General features: G+C 39.3%; 1 protein-coding gene across 1 annotated transcript in view; it reads left to right on the forward strand.

Annotated features, from left to right (window-relative positions):
• Positions 1-19,956, forward strand: part of ntrk2a (neurotrophic tyrosine kinase, receptor, type 2a) — a 231,463-nt gene that overhangs the window by 28,815 nt on the left and 182,692 nt on the right. Inside the window, exons 2-5 of the mRNA XM_072281087.1 lie at positions 3,517-3,591; positions 3,690-3,761; positions 15,408-15,476; positions 18,844-19,001. Of these exons, the coding sequence (XP_072137188.1) occupies positions 3,517-3,591; positions 3,690-3,761; positions 15,408-15,476; positions 18,844-19,001 (374 nt within the window). The remainder of the gene's footprint in view (positions 1-3,516; positions 3,592-3,689; positions 3,762-15,407; positions 15,477-18,843; positions 19,002-19,956) is intronic.

A 19,956-nucleotide genomic window follows, 5' to 3' on the forward strand; every position in this document is an offset into this window, starting at 1 on the left:
AATGCTAATTCTGCCTGAGGACCAAAAGGTTTTCATTTATTTCAGTACTGGCTATTGATAAATATTTATTGCTGTTACTGTTACTGATGACTCATTGCTGTTTCGTGGGGAGCTTCCAGGTGTCATCAGCTTTATAACATTAAATAGAATCTGAGCAGTGTAGGTAGTTTCTATTTTGTGTAAGTTTTCCCCCTGAGGTAAATGGAGCTACAGAAATAATACTGAATTTAGTCCTGATATGTGACACAAATGGGCCTTTTCATTTTTTTTCATTCTATTAATTTATGAACCAGCATGGACTAGCTAATGCCAAAGGTTTTGAATGGAACTGTTGGCATTTAGTTGTCTCAATAACATTAAGCCCAGGGATTCTAGCATGTGCTGATAGATGAGAAGACCCCAGATTTTCTGACACATGTAGAGCACTAAATCTGTCAGTTTGCTTTGTAACATAACTCCAACTTACTCAGCTTCCCCAGTATTCATTAGATCTGATGCAGAATCCTGCAGCTCATCAGTCATAACAGGAATTATATGATTGTGGTTTGGAAAACAAAAATGAAGGCAAATTAAATTGATAAATTGGTTTATTATTGTCACATATACTAAGGTACTGTGAAAAAAGTGTCTTGCATACACCCATACAGTTCAATTCATTAAAGTGATGCATTGAGGTAGGACAAGGCAAAATAATAACAGAATGCAGAATAAAGTGTTATGGTTAGAGAGAAAAGTGCATGCAGGTAGGGAATAAGGTGAAAGGTCACAAGGTAGATTGTGAAGTCAAAGGTCAATCTTATCACACGAGGGAGACATTCACTAGTTATTTAACACCAGGATATCTAACTTCAGTCGTTTGTTTAACAATTGTGCTTTTATTCAATATTTTTAATTTGACTTTTTTAAATTAATAATTTCCATTTTAGTAATTTTAAATTATAAATTTAAATTTTCACATATCAGAGGCATTAAGAAACTCAGAAAAAAATTAGTTTTTGGAAGGCTGACCCCGAGCTTTATTGGTCATCAAATATTTATCCTGTGTCCCTAGGCCCCCTGACTTTGTTTAGAGCACATTGCTATGAGCACAATAAACTTGGCCAGGGAAATTGACCCAATATTGTAGGTATTGGGTCATCAAGTTCTAGTTCAATATAATTTTTCCCTCTTTGCTCCATTTACGTCAAACCATTGTTGGGAGTGGAAGTGGGGTAATATGTGCGGTGAGTGAGGAAGATCAGTGTTGCTTCCTACGGTACATACATTCAGTGGCCACTTTGTTAGGTACACCTGTACACCTCGATAATGCAAGTATCCAGCCAGCCAATCACGAGGCAGCAACTCCCTGCGTAAAAGGATGAAGACATGGTCAGGAGGTTCAGTTATTGCATAGAACAAACATCAGAATGGGGAAGAAATGTGATCCAAGTGACTTTGACTGTGAATGACCGTTGATGGTGTTTCTCTGCTGATCTCCTGGGATTTTCACTCACAATAGTCTCTGGAGTTTACAGAAAACAAAAGAAAAAAAAATCTCGTGAGTGTCAGTTCTGTGGGTGAAAATGCCTAGTTAATGAGAGAGGTCAGAGGAGAATGGCCAGACTGGTTCAAGCTGACAGGAAAGTGACAGTAACTCAATTAACTACACATTACAACAGTAGTGTGCAGAAGAACATCCCTGAATACACAACACGTTGATCCTTGAAGTGGATGGGCTTTAGCAGCAGACCTGAACATGCACTCAGTGGCCACTTTATTGAATTGAATTGACTTTATTACTTACATCCTTCATATACATTACATCTCCGTTTAAATGTACAATGTGCAATTATAGTAATTTATAATAAATAATATGTCTAACAGGATAGTCACTATAACATAGAAATACAGCTGCGTCAGCATGAATTGATCAGTCTGATGGCCTGGTGGAAGAAGCTGTCCTGGAGCCTATTGGTCCTGGCTTTTCTGCTGCGGTACTGTTTCCCGGATGGTAGCAGCTGGAACAGTTTGTGGTTGGGGTGACTTGGTCCCTAATGATCCTTCGGGCCCTTTTTACACACCTGCCTTTGTAAATGTCCTGAATAGTGAGAAGTGCACATCTACAGATGCGCTGGGCTGTCCGCACCACTCTCTGTAGGGTTCTATGACTGAGAGAAGTACAGTTCCCATACCAGGCAGTGATGCAGTCAATCAGAATGGTCTCAATTGTGCCCCTATAGAAAGTTCTTAGAATTTGGGGGGCCATATCAAACTTCTTCAACCATCTGAGGTGAAAGAGGCGCTGTTGTGCTTTTTTCACCACACAGCCGGTATGTACAGACCACGTGAGATCCTCGGTGATGTTTATGCCGAGGAACTTAAAGCTATTCACCTTCTCAACCCCAGATCCATTGATGTCTATAGGGGCTAGCCTGTCTCCATTCTTCCTGTAGTCCACAAACAGCTCCTTTGTTTCTGCGACGTTGAGGGAGAGGTTGTTTTCTTGACACCACTGTGTCAGGGTGATGACTTCCTCTCTGTAGGCTGCCTCATTATTATTTGAGATTAGGCCAATCAGTGTTTTAGTTACAGAAGGTACCTAATAAAGTGGTCACTGAGTGTAAATACTGCACTTAACACTAACTTGCAGGCCACTGATTCATTATTGTTCCTTCAGCCCTTCACAAGTATGTAACTCCCCGTATCCTATAAAGGGCACCTGCTTTACACAATGCTCCACAGTGCTGTCAACCTGAGCACCAAGAATCCAGCAATGCTCTGGCTGCGTGTGAAGAGGCTTCATATCATGGCTGGTGCTAGGGTTGGCCAGAATGAGTGCTGCCGTTGCTTGTGATCGAACAGGGCCTCAGCTGGTCAGCGCAGTGAATGGTATGGACTGGGAGTACCAGCCCTCTGCGCTGATAAGCTGCCAGATCCGACAGTCTTTCTTGCCAGCTACTGATGATGCAATTCAATCCAAGCCACTGTCTCCCCTTCTCAATGGCTACACTGTTCTCCCAGCAAACATCGCTCAGCTTGTCACCATAGGGAATGTTCTGAACTGGGCCGAGTCATGCAGCCAAACAGGAGAGAGGAAGAGCAGCTTTCCTAATGCATCTCCATATGTATGGTGCTATAATGTGCAGATTCCACTTGTGCTCTCTGTCCTGGAAGGCATCCCAAGGGCTAAGCAAGGAGCCAGTGTTTGGCGCCAGGACATGCCCAGCAATACAAGTGATTCCCAGCTGGAAGTATTCAATTAGTTTCTGCATTAAATGTATACTTAGTTAATGTTGAGCAATTTTTAAGGATACTTGCTTTCTTGTTAAAATATCACCTTGTACTATGTTTGTAAAAAGCTTTTTAACCACTGGAAATGTGTCTATGGACCAATTCACTTTAAAACTTGTTTTTTGTTCCTAAACTGTTTAGATTAACATGTCATCAAGTTAAAAAGAAGTCACGTTTCTATCAATCTGATAAGACCCTCCAGTACTTGGTGCAGTAGTTAATCCCAGGTTATTTCTTGTTTAACAGCTACATTGCAAACCAACCAAGCCTGTCGGGCATCAACGATCACGACATGGAACCATACATCGGCCTGAGAAATCTGTGAGTATTTCAACAGTGTTAGATTATTACATTAGAAGTCTATTTATCTAGTGAGGTATTACTGTCATGAAATGTAATCTATGTTCTTTATTTTCCAGAACTTTGGTTAATTGTGGACTGACATTTATTTCACGAGAAGGATTTCTAAATAATCTTCGGCTTCAGTATATGTAAGTCTTTTACATGCAGTATTCTTTTCTGCCAGCTTTCAATCTGTCTTTCCCAATGCCATATCCATGATAATATTCACTCTGCAAATGAGTAGAGTCTCACAACCACCAAATACCCCGTTTTCTTGCCTAATGGAATGTAATTCATGACCCTTCCAAATCTACTTGATGCTCAGCAGTGATTAATAAATGTCGATCAGAGAGTCTCAATCTTGGTGTAATAGCCCTGCAGGTTTTTTTTGCAGATTATCTAAACTACTTCACTAGTATTATTATGAAAATTTTCACAAAATTATTGCAATGCAAGAATGGCTGTGCCTTCTTAATCTCATTTGCAGTTCCAGTCAGTATGTTTGAACTCTCGTGTTTTCTCCTCTATTTGGCTCAGTCATTTGAAAAAGGATTTTTCAACTTCACCATGTCAGTTTGGTAAAGGATTCCATTTCCGCATCAGTCACTCAATAAGTATTAACTCATCACTTCCTATCAGATACTGATTCACTCTCTGCTGTTTTATCAATTTCCAGAAAATACACTTGTTAATAATCCTCAGTTTAAATAGCCTGCTGATTCAATTGATTATGCCAAAGGCATGAGGGAAAATAATGGTTTTCCACCAACACTTCTTGTTCTGCATAAAGCTGGCTGTAGTTTACGATCCGTGCTTTCAAACCGGATGAAAAAAAGTTTTTTTCTGACGCAAGCAACAAACTACAAACTACTGGGGGAACTCAGCAGGTCGAGCAGCATCTATGGGGTGAAAGGAACTGTCAATATTTCAGGCTGCAGCTTCTATGATCTGCAGTCTCTTGTGTCTCCAGGCTTTTTCTGGTCACACGTAATTCTCTAGTGAAAATCACTGTCACAGAAAGAGGCCATTCATTCCGTTTTATCAGTTGGGAAAGAACTTTCCCATAGGTTTCAGATATCGACCATTCTCTAAATGATTATTTTTCTTCTCTCTAATCCATCTACCAATTGCGTTACGTGTGCCCTGGTCCCTGACCCCTCAGCTGAGATAAGTAGATCCTTTCCATTGACACTGCTTGTCCCTAATAATTTTACATGCTTTTCTACCTTCCAATGAGTTTGCTCCAAAGTAAAGAAAGAAATCCTGGCTTATCCAGTCTTTGTTTACATTTCTAATTTTCCAGTGCTGCAAAATCTTCCTAAGTCTGCCCCAACCTTCTATAGGACTATAACGTAGAAAAGTGGAGACCATAGAACTGAAACACACTACTCAGGTTGTGGCCCTGCTACTTTTACAGTTGCAGCATGACCTCAGAGAGAATGCTTAAAATATTCAACAGATCAGGCAGCATCTATGCAAATTAATGTTTCAGGTGAATTTTACACAGAATATATCCAATAATCTGCCCTCATTAAAAATCCTTGTCAGCTGCTCAAAGAATTCAATTAAGTCTGTCAGACATGGTATTCCTTCAGCAAATCTATTCAGGTTGCCTCTGGTTACCCTGTGCCTTTATAAACAAAGGTTTATATTGCTCCTTAGTAGATATTACGGTTATTTATTCACCACTGAAGTTAAACCAATTGGCTTTAAATTATACAGCTTAGTCCCTTTCTGCTTTTTAAAGCAACAGTAAGGAGTTCTCAATCTTAAATTCTGTGGCATCGTTATGTAGCCAGAAAGGACTATAAAATTGTGGTTGGAGAACTAGCAATTTCTCCTCTTGCTGCTTGGGATATATTTCAACTGGTTCTGGTGTTCTATCAATTTTCCAAATGATAATCCTCTTACAACGACTTCTTTAATAATGTTTACCCCATCCAATGTTTTAGACTCATTTGTCGTACAGCATGGAGACAGGCTCTTTGGCTCAACTGGTTCATGCTGACCAAGATTCTTGTCTATGCCAGACCTATTTGCCCATATTTAGCCCATATCCCTTTAACTCTTTCCTATCCATGTACCTGTCCAAGTACCTTGTAAATGTTGTTATTTTATCTGCCTCAACCACTTCCTGTGGCAGCTGATTCCATGTAGTGACCATTCTCAGTTTCCTATTATATCTCCCCCCTCACCTTAAATGTAGGCCCTCTGGTTCTTGATTTCCAAACCCTGAGAAACAGACTGTGTGCATTCATTCTTATTACATCATTTTATATCAAGTTATTTTTCAGAGACAGAGAGAGCTTCGACACATAGTGGTTTTCATAGCCCATAGAGATTTAATAGGTTCCAAATAATCAAAAACTATTGAGTCAGGAGCAGTTGAAATATCCCTCAAAAAGATTACTTGCTCACAAACAAAACAATATTGTGTTATTGAAGTAGTGTGTGTGAACAGACAGCAGGCACCAGAAGGCTTTTAAAGTTTTAATATCGAACTTACAATAGAGCCACAGTGTGCTTCCATTGAAATTTTTAAAATCCTATTTTAATTACTGAAATCATCTTTGACCACCTAAACTTTAATTCAGATTATTACTGTGTGACATGAAAGGTTCAATGTGGGTCACATCTTGACAGAATTACTGTGATGCACGTGGTGGCATTTTCTTTACTGGCTTTAGTGGTTTCATAATTCGGTTTCTTAGGATTCGAAATGTTAAAAGCAGTAATTTTGAAATACCTTTCAGGTAGTCGAAGTCAATTTCCGTAATTACCCAAAGGCATGAATTCCAATATCAGGGGAAGGGAAAGAGAGCTGAAGTCCTGTTTGCTTAGGCCCAGTGGGGTGGGGGAGTGTAAAACTTAGACTGAGAACAAAGAAGAAGCTACGCTTCTCATTCTTATGGCTAGTGAGCTCGCAGCCATACAGTCAGGGATGGTGACCCATTCGGTTACCAGCAGGTTTAATGAGTGCACCACTGAGCGAGGAACTGAGCTTGGGAAAGGATAACCCAGTCACTCACTGGGAGTTGTGCCTCATTTAATCATTAGCGTACTGTCCTCCACAAAATGAGTAAATGTGGGGTTCGGCTCATAGTATAGAGGGATAGGGAGAAAGGGAAAATTATTTCTATGTCAGCTATTATGGTAAAATTGCTCTCAACCTCAAGGGAAGATCAGAAAAAGAAATTCTAATCTCTTATCATTTTTACTAAAAATGCTTTTTTTGGGATTTCTGCGCAGACAATGATAATTCGAGTACTGGCCCGTTGTGAATGTAGGTGGGCAGGGGAAGACACCAATCTAATACGTATGCATGTAGGTAACTTGGCTTCATGCATCTTAAGTTCCTGTCAGTGTAATAAATTATGTGTCACAGACAATACTCTGTGTAATATCCGCTTAAGTGGCTAATTAGATGCATTTGCTCCTCAGCTTATGGAGACTGAGATGCCGTTCTCCTATGCAGGAAACTAACTTTTTTTTTCTGGTTTTAACTGTGCGGAAAGATGAATAGAGTGAGATGAATTAGGTGCAAGGAAGCTTTCATACAAAATGTGTACAGAGCCAGCAGTTTGGAATTCAGTAGCCTGTCCCTCCAATAGAAAAAAATATTTTCAAAGTATCAACGTTTAAGTCAGTATTACTGAAACTAAGCAATTCTGTGATCAGGCATTTCTGAGGAGACATCAATTCTTGCCCAGACTTTCCTGGCAGAAGTCACCCACCTATGTTTGTTGCTAAATACTTGTCAGTTTTGCGGGGATACAGAATTGCAGAGCATTTAGAAGCCATCCAGTACCCAAGACTGGACACAAATCACATCATATGCTGTCAACTAGGAGTTAAGCAATGTATTTGATTATCCTTGACATCTAGAAACATTCAGGACAGTTAAAAAACTGAGTCAACTGTGAAACAGTGAGGAGTTTTGAGGCAGAGCTCAGTTATCGAAATTCCACTGAATAGCAAGTTTGAGATCTGCAACAATCAGGATCACCTGCTGGCCACCTATTTTAATTCCCATTCCCATTCCCATTCCCATTCCCACTCCCACTCCAACATGTTGGTCCATGGCCTCTCCTACTGCCACTCCCAGGTTGGAGGAACAAACACCTCATATTCCGTCTGGGTAGCTTCCAACCTGTTGGCTTGGACATCAATTTCCCCACCTTCTGGTAATTTCTCCCTGCCCCTCCCCTTCTTTCTTCTTCCATTCCCCCTTCTGGCTCCCCTCTCACCTCTTCTCTTCTCCTCATCTGCCCATTAGCTCCCTCTGTTATGTTCCGTAACTCCAGAAACTAGTGGAAAGAAAAATACAGAAATTGGGATAGCTGGTCTACATAGTTTCTGTTTTCCTTTTTTTTTAGTGAGGCACTCACATATGACATGATGCTGTAATGACATATGCCATTCATGTACTTACATATAACTCAATATATAAGTTTGCTGTTGACACAATTGTAGGCCATATCTCGGGTAATGATGAGTTTGAGTACAGAGAGGAAATTAAGAACCTGGTGGCATGGTGCGAAGACAATAACTTATCCCTCAACATCAGCAAGATGAAGAAATTGGTTGTTGACTTCAGAAGGAGTAGCGGACTGCACGACTCAATTTACATCGGTGGTGCGCAAGTGGAACAGGTCAAAAGCTTTAAGTTCCTCGGGGTCAATATCACAAATGACCAACCAAGCAGGTCCAACCAAGCGGAGTCCACTGCCAAGAAGGCCCATCAGCGCCTTTACTTCCTGAGAAAACTAAAGAAATTTGGCCTGTCCCCTAAAACCCTCACTAATTTTTATAGATGCACAGTAGAAAGCATTCTTCTAGGGTGCATCACAACCTGGTATGGAAGTTGTCCTGTCCAAGACCCGAAGAAGCTGCAGAGATCGTGAACACGGCGCAGCACATCACACAAACCAATCTTCCGTTGTTGGACTCACTTTATACTGCATGCTGTCAGAGCAGTGCTGCCAGGATAATCAAGGACACGACCCACCCAGCCAACACACTTTTCGTCCCTCTTCCATCTGGGAGAAGGCTCAGGAGCTTGAAGATTCATACGGCCAGATTCGGGAACAGCTTTTTTCCACCTGTGATAAGACTGCTGAACGGATCCTGACCCGGATCTGGGCCGTGCCCTCCAAATATCCGGACCTGCATCTCTGTTTTTTTTGTACTACCTTACCTTCCATTTTTCTAATTTTTCTATTTATGATTTATAATTTAAATTTTGAATATTTACTATCGATTTGTAATCCAGGCAGCGAGAAGGGCAGAATCAAATATCGCTATGATAATTGTACGTTCTAGTATCAATTGTTTGGCAACAATAAAGTATAAAGTATATAACCCACACTGACATGTAAACAACAAAAAATGCTTAATCAAGCACATACTTATAATATTATTCAAATATTACTGAAATATTAAATACACTGCCTCCTCCTCCTTCCCTTTTTCCCATGGTCCAATTTCTGCTCCTGTCAGATTCCTTGTACCTTAGCCCTTTGCCTTTTCCACCTAGAATTTCCTGCTTCTCACTTCAACCCCTCCACATCCTCCTGTCTTCCTCCTCATATGGCTTCACTTACTGTATCTACCTTCGAGCTTGTACTCCTTCCTGTCTTCTTATTCTGGCTTCTTCGGCTTTCTTTCTAGAACTGATGAAGGGTCTTGGCCCGAAACTTAGACTCATTTTTTTTCCTTTCCGTAGATGCTGTTTGAACTGCTGAGTTCCCCTGGCATGTTGTGCATGTTAGTTTGGGTGCAGATGTCCCAGACATTCTGACAGCTCCATTGGGGTGTTAGTGGTGGGTGGTCCCGCCATCTGTTCCATGCTGATCTCCCAGAATTTGTCTGAGTAATTTGGGCCATTATATTTAAGCAGGTACATAAATGTAATGGTCCAAATTAGTCAGACAAATTCTATCTAATCTCCCAAGCTGAGAAGAGAAGCCTCTGTGTACCCATCTCTCTGGCAAATAGGTATCACTATCTTCAGAAGCAGATAAAGGAGCTGTGACAGGTGGGCATGCAATTCATTGGGTACAGTCTGCTCTGCCTGGTACATATGCATTGACCTTCATATTTACAGTTTATTTAACTTACAAAACTCTGCCTTTGAGGGGATTTGGGTAATCACCCTGTAAAAACAGCAAGCTAAAGTCAAGGCTCACCACTCTCTCAGGAAAGTGCCAGTAACCCCGGCAAAATATAGAAATGTCAATGTCACACGAGCACACATACTAAGACTAGGCCTCTTGGCTCTTTAAGTCTTTCCACCATTCAGAATCAGAATCAGGTTTAACATCACCGACATATGCCGTGAAATTTGTTAACTTAGCGGCAACGTACAATGCAATACATGATAATATAGGAAAATAAATAAATATATAAGTTACAGTAAGATTACATGTCTGTATTAAATAGTTAAATTAAATTAGTGCAAAAATAGAAACAGTAAAAATGAGGTAGTATTCATGGGTTCAATGTCCATTTAGGAGTTGGATGGCATTCAATAACTGTATGGCTCAAAAGACCATAGGATATAGGAGCAGAATTAGGCCATTTCATCATGACTGACTCAATATTCCTCTCAGCCCACATCTCTTGTCTTCCCCCCCATCCCTTCATATCTTGACCAATCAATCATCTTTCAACTTTTGTCTTAAATATACATAAAGACTAGGCTTCCTCAGCTGACTGTGGTAGGAAACATCCTCTCCACATCCACTTTATCAAGGCCTTTCACCATTCAAAAGGTTTCAATGAGGTCAGCCCTCATTCTTCTGAATTCCAGTGAATGCAGGCCCAGAGCCATCACACGCTCTTCATATGACAAGCCATTCAATCCTGGGTTCAGATTCTTGAACCTCTTTTAAACTGTCTCCAGTTTCAGCACATCCTTTCTACGATATAGTGTGACCTCCTGTGTATAGGTGAGACCCGACGTAGATTGGGAGACTGCTTCGCTGAGCACCTATGTTTCATCTGCCAGAAAAAGCAAGATCTCCTAGTGGCCACCCATTTTAATTCCACTTCCCATTTCCATTCCAACATGCCAGTCCATGGCCTCCTCTGCTGTCACGATGAGGCCACTCTCAGGTTGGAGGAGCGACACCTTATATACCATCTAGGTAGCCTTCAACCTGATGGCATGAACATCCATTTCTTGAACTTCCAGTAATGCCCCCCCATCTCTCCTTCACTATTCCCCTTTCCCATTTCCCATTTCTCATTTCTCGCTCACCCTATCTCCTTACCTGCCCATCACCACCTCTCCCTTTTCTTTCCTCCATAGTTTTCTGTCCTCTCCTATCAGATCCCCCTTCTCCAGCCCTGTATCTCTTTCACCAATCAACTTCCCAACTCTCTATTTCACCCCTTACCCCCCGCTCCCAGTTTCACCTATCACCTTGTGTTTCTTCCACCTCTCCCTGGAATTTTCGCTGAAATTCAGACAAAGGAGAGATCTTATAGAAGCATATAAAATTATGAAAGGGATAAGATAGAGGCAGGAAAGTTGTTTCCATTAGTAGGTGAGACTAGAACTAGGGGATATAGCCTCAAGATTCGGGGGGAGTAGATTTAGGATGGAGATGAGGAGGAACTGCTTTTCCCAGAGGGTGGTGAATCTGTGGAATTCTCTGCCCAGTGAAGCAGTGGAGACTACCTCAGTAAACATATTTAACACAAGGTTGGATAGATTTTTGCATAGCAGGGGAATTAAGGGTTATGGGGGAAAAGCAGGTAGGTGGAAATGAGTCCATGTCTAGATCAGCCATGATCTTATTGAATGGCAGAGCAGGCTCGATGGGCCAGATGGCCTACTCCTGCTCCAATTTCCTATGCTCCCCGCCCCCCAACTTCGTACTCTGACTCCTCATCTAACCTTCTCCAGTCCTGATGAAGGTTCTCGGCCCAAAACTCTCTTCCATAGATGCTGCTTGGCCTGTTGAGTTCCTCCAGCATTTTACGTGTGTTGCTTTGATTTCCAGCACCTGCAGATTCTCTCTTGTTTGTGATTGCCTTTCTCAAACACCTTCTTGTTAGCATTAAGCAGTTGTGCCAGTGTCTGGTTAGTGCTGCTATTTGAGCTGCCGTTGTCTATTGATGTCACACTGAGAGCTTTGATTGAGTGTCAGTCTAGTTAGATTTTTCTTAACCATTCATGTCCGAAAAGTGCTGGCTCTCCAGTTTTCAATACATAAGACTCTAACTGTTGTGCTTGGCCTCCATTTGTCACATGTACTTTCAGTTTGCCTTTGGGAGACACTTTTTGACCTGTGTAAGTCTTTAGCATCATTGAGGTCTTCTCTAATGGTATCTTAGAAAGCAGTTTGTTGTAGTCAGCCTCTGGAATTATGGACAAAGTTGACCCTGTATCTAGCTTCATTTTCAGTTTTACACCAGACGCATCTATTGTGATCCAGATAATTTTGTGATCTGCTTCAGTTATACTATGCAGTTCTAGGTATGACAGTTCACCTTTGTCAGACTCTATGTTGTCTGACTCTATTTTACATTCAATAATTTTATGCATTTATTTAGTTTTGTGTTTAAGACTTTTCACTCAGTTGTGCTTTTTGTCTGCCTTGCACATTCTCTCTATGTGACCTTATCTGTGACATCTTTCTGCAGACTCTTTCTTTAGACCAACGGTCATTTGCATCATAGGACGATTTGCCACATCGATAACATCTTTGGCTTTTTGCACCATTCAGGGACACTTTGTGTATTTCACACTTTAACCTCCTCTTCTGTAGTTCTACTGCATCCCTTGCTGCAGTCTGTAATGATATTGCAATGGTAATGCCCATTCTAAGGTTAGTTCTCTTTCAGACAGTAGCCTCTTTTGAGTGCTTTGAGTATGCATGCCACATACAAGCCTGTCCCTTAATGCAGGGGTCCTCAACCTTTTTTGCACCGCGGACCAGTTTAATATTGACAATATTCTTGCAGACTGGCCGACTGGGGAGGGGGTGTTCAAGTAGAGTTAAACTCACCTAAACATGTCTTTTACAGTTAGGGTTGCCAATTTTCTCACTCCCAAATAAGGGACAAAAGTAGCAGTCAAATACGGGACAGTGTTTACTCTGAGAAAGACTACCATGACCATGAAGCTTTGCATGGGCACCTGTGTGCGCATGCGTGACGTACACATATGTGACGTGCGCATGCGCGTACGTGCCGATTTTTTTCCACAGATCGGTTTTGACAATCTTCCCGACTACAATGTACATACATTATTTCTACTTTATATAGGCTGTGTATTTATCATATCATTCCTGCTTTTACTATATGTTAGTGTTATTTTAGATTTTATGTGTTATTTGGTAGGTTATTTTTTGGGTTTGGGAACACTCAAAAAATTTCCCATATAAATTAATGGTAATTGCTTCTTTGCTTTACGCCATTTCGGCACGAAAGGTTTCATAGGAACACTTTACCTTAGCAGGGGAAATACGGGACAAGGGCGGTCCTGTATGGGACAAACCAATTTAGCCCAATATACGGGGTGTCCCGGCAATACGGAACAGTTGGCAACCCTATGTTCAAGTTTAACAGTGCGTGACAGCGAATGAGGAAAGGTGCAGCTGACTCACATCATTTCCTTGCGGCCCGGTAGCACATGCTTTGAAGCCTGGTGGTTGGGGACCGCTGCTTTAATGCATCAGAAAGCCTATTTTTAAAGTCACAGTACTAGGAAAGTTTGAACAGTTCTGCAATGTACTCAGAAATGCTTTCATCTTTTGACTGGTTCCTTTTGTAAAATCTAAATCTCTCAGCTATTATCAGCAGTTTATGGCTCAAGTGATTTTGTAAAATTGTAATAATTTTGTTGAATATGTTGCTTACTGGCTCTTCAGAGGTTAGTAGGTTACACAAGACTCTACATTCTTGGGCCCATTGAAGTGTACTCTAAGAAGTCTAGGAGCTTTCTTCTGCTCCTCCACATTGTTTGCATTACAATACAGTTCAACCCTCTCGATATATGACTCCCAACTTCATTAGCGCTATCAAATTTGTCAACTTTCCCGACTGAAGCCATCACCATGTTATTTTCACTTTAAATTTAGTGTGTCTTTCATTGTTACTCATGGGTTCCTTTGTTAGTGTCCTTGACGGCATTCTTGTGCTGTTTAACTTGTGCTGTTTTGTCCCATAAATGTTGGTATAAATATTGTGATACTTTCTGACATTCGGGTTCGTACTTGTTGCCAATTTGTTGTCAGTGCACAACCACATATCAATTAAATAAAAACATGCAGGCAGGTGATGGCTTTAACTGGTGTACTCATATTGGAGAGAAAGAGAGAGGACAGTGCGCATGCATAGATAACAGCGCATGTGCAGGACACAGATCAATACGTAGTGCTAAGGGGGAGGGAGTCATTTCTCTTAAAAGAAACAATCTATACATTAACAAAACCATGTTGACCATGGTCTATTTTACCATGTGCCTCCAAGTACTTTGAGACCTCTTCCTTAATAATTGACTCATCTGATAGGAGTCTCAAACGTGCATTCCCTCCTACTTAAGTTAAACTTCCACGCTCTTCTTCAGTCTTCAGAATATTCAAAGACTTTCACATCACCTTTGAGGCAGAGAGCTCTCATGGCTCACGATCAATAGACAGAAAAGAGTTTGCTTCGTCTCTTGCTTAAGTGGTTGGACCCTTATTTTTTGACTGTGATCCCAGATTCTAATTTCTCCGACACGTGAGACATCCCTCTCAACCCTATCAACACTTCTTAGGATCTTACATACTTCAGTCAAGTGCTCTCCCATTATTCCAAGCTCAAGTTAATTCAATTTTGCCCATTTTTGCAAAATCTGAGTGTTACCAATGACTGAATTCAAGGACATTCAACTTTATATAACATCTCGCTCATAAGATTACATTGAAGACATCATTCTCATATCATGTCCAATTCCAAGACTTTATCACATACAATTTCAACTTATGTTGTTAATAAAACCACTCAAATGTTCTGCTCTTCACTTCTCACAATTGAAATCATGTATTAACTTACTGGTACAATTTACTTATTAATACCTACACAAGATATATTGTGTTTAATTCCTCTTCTACAATTTCTATTAGCTTGGAAACTTAATTGGCATTATCACTGAACTTATTTTGATCTTTCTTCTGTCCATTATTTTAACAAAACTTGAAAGTTTAAAATAATTTTACATTTTGGATTTTCAGGGACAGCCTATTTAGTCCAAAATAATATCCCTGTGTGCATTCTGTACATAGGCTTCCTTGCACCTAATTCATCTCACACTATCCATCTTTCCACACTGATGAAACTAGAAAATAGTTGGCTTTCTTGCAGAGCTGATGCCTCCTCAGAAATGCCCGATCACAGAATATATTAAACAGCGGTCAAATAAATATCATAAACACATCAAGTATTGGTGTTATATACAAAGATTCAAAGTATATTTATTATCTAAGTACGTATGTAATATACAATCCTGAGAATTGTCTTCCCACAGACAGCCATGAAAGAAAGAAAATCTTGGAACCCATTCATAGAAAAACATCAACCCCCTCCCATGTGCAAATAAAAGCCAAATTGCACAAACGGTGAAGAAGAAAAAAAAGCGAAAAGCACAGAACATAAAACACAAAATCGAAAGGGTCCAGGCATATTCAGTTGTGCTCATTTCTCTTCATTCTAGCTCTGTTATCAGCAATAGTAATTTCTGCCTTACCGTTTCCAATGCACGTATCCATTACAGTTAACTCATATGTTTTTTTTTATTTCAGCAACCTTGCCAACAACAGATTTTCAAGTTTGTCATGGAAACCCTTTCGTTATCTGGAACTAACTCATTTGTAAGTACTGTTGCATAAATATTTAGGAAAAAGTGAGAGCTTCTAAACACCAAAACTTTATCTGGGCTCCAACACTTTGAACTGATTGTGTCATCATATTGGTGACAAAACTGATATTACATTGGAAAATTGAATTTTTGCTACTTTATCCAGTATTTTAATAAGTTTGGTGCTTCAATTCAAATAATGAATAGAAGCAATTTTTCCAAATTATGAGGTGTTTCTGTAGCATTTTAATTTTTGGCCTTTTGCGTTGATGTAGGCATTGTAACTATTGTTTTATGTGTTATATTAGGTGTAGTTTTCATATTTTAATTGGAAATGTTAACATTGAAGATCTGAATTTCTCTGCTCAAGTTTCAACAAAAAAAAGAAATGATTTCTGGGTTAAGCACTCGACTATTCCTAGTTTCCCTATTACTAACCTTTTGTATTATTCCTTTACCTTGGACCCAAAGGCAATTTCAAATCAAATAGACTAGCAATGCGATACTTCCAATGTTAATCCTTTTTATATATTCTCAAATTCCTTTCTAAGTTTGATGCAATTATTTTCTAACTATGTAATTTGTCTTGTATATTGTCAAACCAAAATATGCAGTTGCCAGTTTGAATATGCAAGAATATATATTTAAAATAGTCAGCTTTAGGAAATGAATCACCATTGGAATATCTGATATGGTTGGAAAATATTAATGGATGATGTGACATTAGCTTTATCTGGATGAGCTGTTATGTTTCTGTTTTGCTTAACTAAAATTGATTTAAATTACATTTAAACAGACTTGAAGAAGCTTTTTAATTTGATATCAAAGCACTTATTTATTATAAATTTAAATAAAAGATAATGCATTTGATTAAATTTATTTTTCAAATATTTTAGTCATTTTGTTGCTCAGATCATTTTTACATCATATTCATCTTAGCTGAAATACAACTGTAGCAAATATTTAGTTACAGATCCTATTTAGCACTTTTAAATTTTTGAAGATGCATAGGAGTAATTTAAATGAATGTGGCTAGAAATTTAACTTTTGTTGCTAGCACTATGGTTTGGCTGGTTACTTTAGAGTCATTTTTTTTTCTAATATTTATTTCTCCGAAGACCATTTTCACCCCTATATACCTTTTGGTTGATTTATAAAAGCTATACAGTTAAATACATTATTTCATTCATTCTTCAAATTCCTCCAATCTTTCTTCTTCCATTCTGATTAGACTGTAGAATTTAATTACTCCGTGATGTGTCGAGGTTTATGTGATGTGTAGCCTTTACTCATTTAGTTTAAGTACTAAGAAGAGATGTGCATCCATGCAGCCTCTGCTAGGCCAAAGTAGTTGCAGTAGAGTCCATTAGTGACATTAGATTATGAATTTTTACTATGTGATTTTCTAATCAAAAAGTAGCTTCCATAGTTTTAGTCTTGCTGATTCTATCTGATATGACAAAGGTCTTTGATAATAAATGGAATCATTTGATGTTCCAGCAGAAGCTTTTGTGTTAACCTGTGAAAGATCCCAAGACCGAGTGCAGCTGGACATCCATTGTGGGTTTTACATTGGCTGTTGGGCTAGTTCAAACCCTTTATAATGCCTGCCCATAATCTAATAAAAATATTTGATTTTTCTCTATATGGAACTTAAAAGCTAATCAATTGAACATTTTTACACTCAATCCATTTTTCAAATACACCAAATATTACATGTAATGAAATAGACACCAAGATGAATCAGCATTTGTTTTTAATAAAATGATGTGAATATGCTGGCGACCCAACCTTAAGGGATTTAAGTAGTAATAAAGGGTTGCAGGGTCACTGTAAGGTCAAATTGAAGAGTAGAGCTACTACCTTCATGTTGAATTTTTTTTGTAACTTTCAGGGCCAACTTTTGACCTTAATGTTTGATGAAAATCAAGTTTGGGCTTTAAAAAATGTTGCAATTATCCGAAAGACAGTCACACTTCCTATATGTCAGAGCAAGATCTGATGGAGCAAGATCTGATGATATCCCTGGGGGCTGTCTAATTTTAATCTGAGGTCCATGGAAATAGTATTCCTGCATCATTAAGAAACCTTGGGTTTCCTTGCATTGGGATCTCCATTGCCTGACTATACTGGTTTCTCAGCTCCCTCGTCAATCACTTGTGTAACAGGATATGGCAGACATGTCCTGTGAGCCAGCATTCCACACTGATCCAAGAACAAACAATTACCACTAGGATTCCGAATAGGATTGATTGGGCTGGTCTCAGTGGAAATTAAAGTTAAGTCTTAAAAGTGGATTGTAAGATTTTATATTTTTATTTTTTTTATGTATTTATGTATTTGATAGCTTTCTTTTTGTCTCCTGAGGGCATGTGGGGGAACTGGTCAATAGCCAAATGAGCAAGAACAAAGGCTGAACACAGCATAATTCATCTTTATTTTTCTCTAAGCCTCCTCCAAATTCATATTCTTCAATTTATATTCCCACTTCTATACTTTTTCCAAAGAAAACAACCCAACCTGGACAGCCTTATGTAGCAATAATAATTCTCCAAACCTCCTGGTAACATTCATCAAAATCTCCTCTTTGCCCTCTGGCGATATGGAATTATGCTTGTAGTGTGGTTGTCAAAGCTTTACATTATACCCTGACTGTGACTTAACAAATGTTCTGTACAGTTCCAGCACAACCACCTTGCTTTTGTATTTCCTGCCTCAGCCACTAAAGATGAACTTTCTAGTTTAACTCCCCAAATCCATTGTCTCAGATTTTACAAAATCAAATTTAACTACTATTTTTGTGTCCAATTAACCAGTCCATTGATACCTTTCTCCATCCCAGAAGTTACTTTCTCATTGTTAATTTTGCTATCTTCAACAAATTTCTCAACTATTCTAGTCATTATCTTTGTCCAAAACACTTCTATATACCAAGGCACCCTATCGATGAGCAACCCTAATGCATATGAAAAAGGTTATGCCTACAAGTCATTGAATTTTGACAGGATAAACCATTATCCTCAGTAGTAAATAGGATAATTTAATTGATAGACAGACTAGAGTGGAGTTATAACAAAGATATTTCTCTCGGTGGTGGATGCATGGAACTCATTGCCTGAAAGCAAAATCCCTAACATATCTAAAAGTGCCTGGATGATTACTTGAAGAGCCCTAACCCAGAAGGTTATGAACCAAGAAATTAGAAGTGGGATTCAAGTCAATTTTTATCTGAGTTGGATAGATTTACTGCATGGCCTCATTTATGGCATAAATTTCTATGATACCGATGTAGAATAACTGGGGCTAGGCTAAAGACGCTATTACTTCTTACACTGATGAGTGATCCTGAAGTTGGTGTCAATTTTTTTTTCCTCCTTTAGGATCTTAACTGACAACCCATTTCTGTGCTCCTGTGGGATTGCGTGGATCCAGATATGGCAGCAGAAGAACCTGGCCACACTAGATGGTCAAAATCTGACGTGTCGGGAGGAGAACGATTTGAGGATAACACTGTCACAAATGAAGATCCCAGACTGCGGTACTGGCAATTTCTCAGTAACCCTTCTAACCATTTTACATTGGTTTTCCCTTTACATGTATAACATCTGATAAGAGCTGAAAAAGAAAGGAAGAAAATAGAACAAAGTAGATCCAAGGAATGGGAAGGTTAATAAAACAAAGCTGCTAAAAGAGTTTTATGTATAGACTATAAATCTGACATATCTTGGGAATCATTAGAGATTTTGGCATCTCCTAAAGGTTCTGCTGCCTTGTTAATTATTTGTAATGGCCTCTAGTACTACAGCATTATTGATTGATAACTAGTAATTATGTTTTATATCACTTATTTAAGTGCCACATCAAAGACTTACATTTGTTTACTCTCAGTACTCAAATGCTATGAGATGGATAATTCTTTATTCTTGGGTTCAGGACCGTGTGTTCTCAGAAACAGATCATCTTAGTGATGGTTCCTCACTAAAATGTCACAGACTCCCCACACCCTCCAACCCCAACACATCCAATAACTAGTTTAAACTAGAGTTGCAGGGGGATGGGAAACAAAGTTAGAACAGTTAGTGGAAAGGTTCTGGGGATAGATGTTAAGACCTCAGACAAAGTCAGGAATCAAAAGGTCGAGCATGCAACTAATGTTCTGAGCTGCATAAAAGCCAGTGAAGAAGTATTGCAGGAAAGGCAGATGAGCTCAATTTATAGATCAACACATGGAATTATGATACTGTAGCTATTACTGAGACTTGGTTGCAGGAGGGGTAGGACTGGCAGCTCAGTATTGCAGGGTCGTAAAGAAAGCTTTTGGCGCATTGGCCTTCATAAATCAAAGAATTGAGCACAGAAGAGGGGATGTTATGTTGAAATTGTATAAGCCTCATTTGGAGTATTGTGTGTAGTTTTGGTCACCTACCTACATGAAAGATGTAAATAAGGTTGAGACAGTGTAGAGAAAATTCACAAAGGGTATTGCTGGGACT

This window comes from Mobula birostris, chromosome 17 (genome assembly GCF_030028105.1).
Source record: "Mobula birostris isolate sMobBir1 chromosome 17, sMobBir1.hap1, whole genome shotgun sequence".
Lineage (NCBI taxonomy): Eukaryota > Metazoa > Chordata > Chondrichthyes > Myliobatiformes > Myliobatidae > Mobula > Mobula birostris.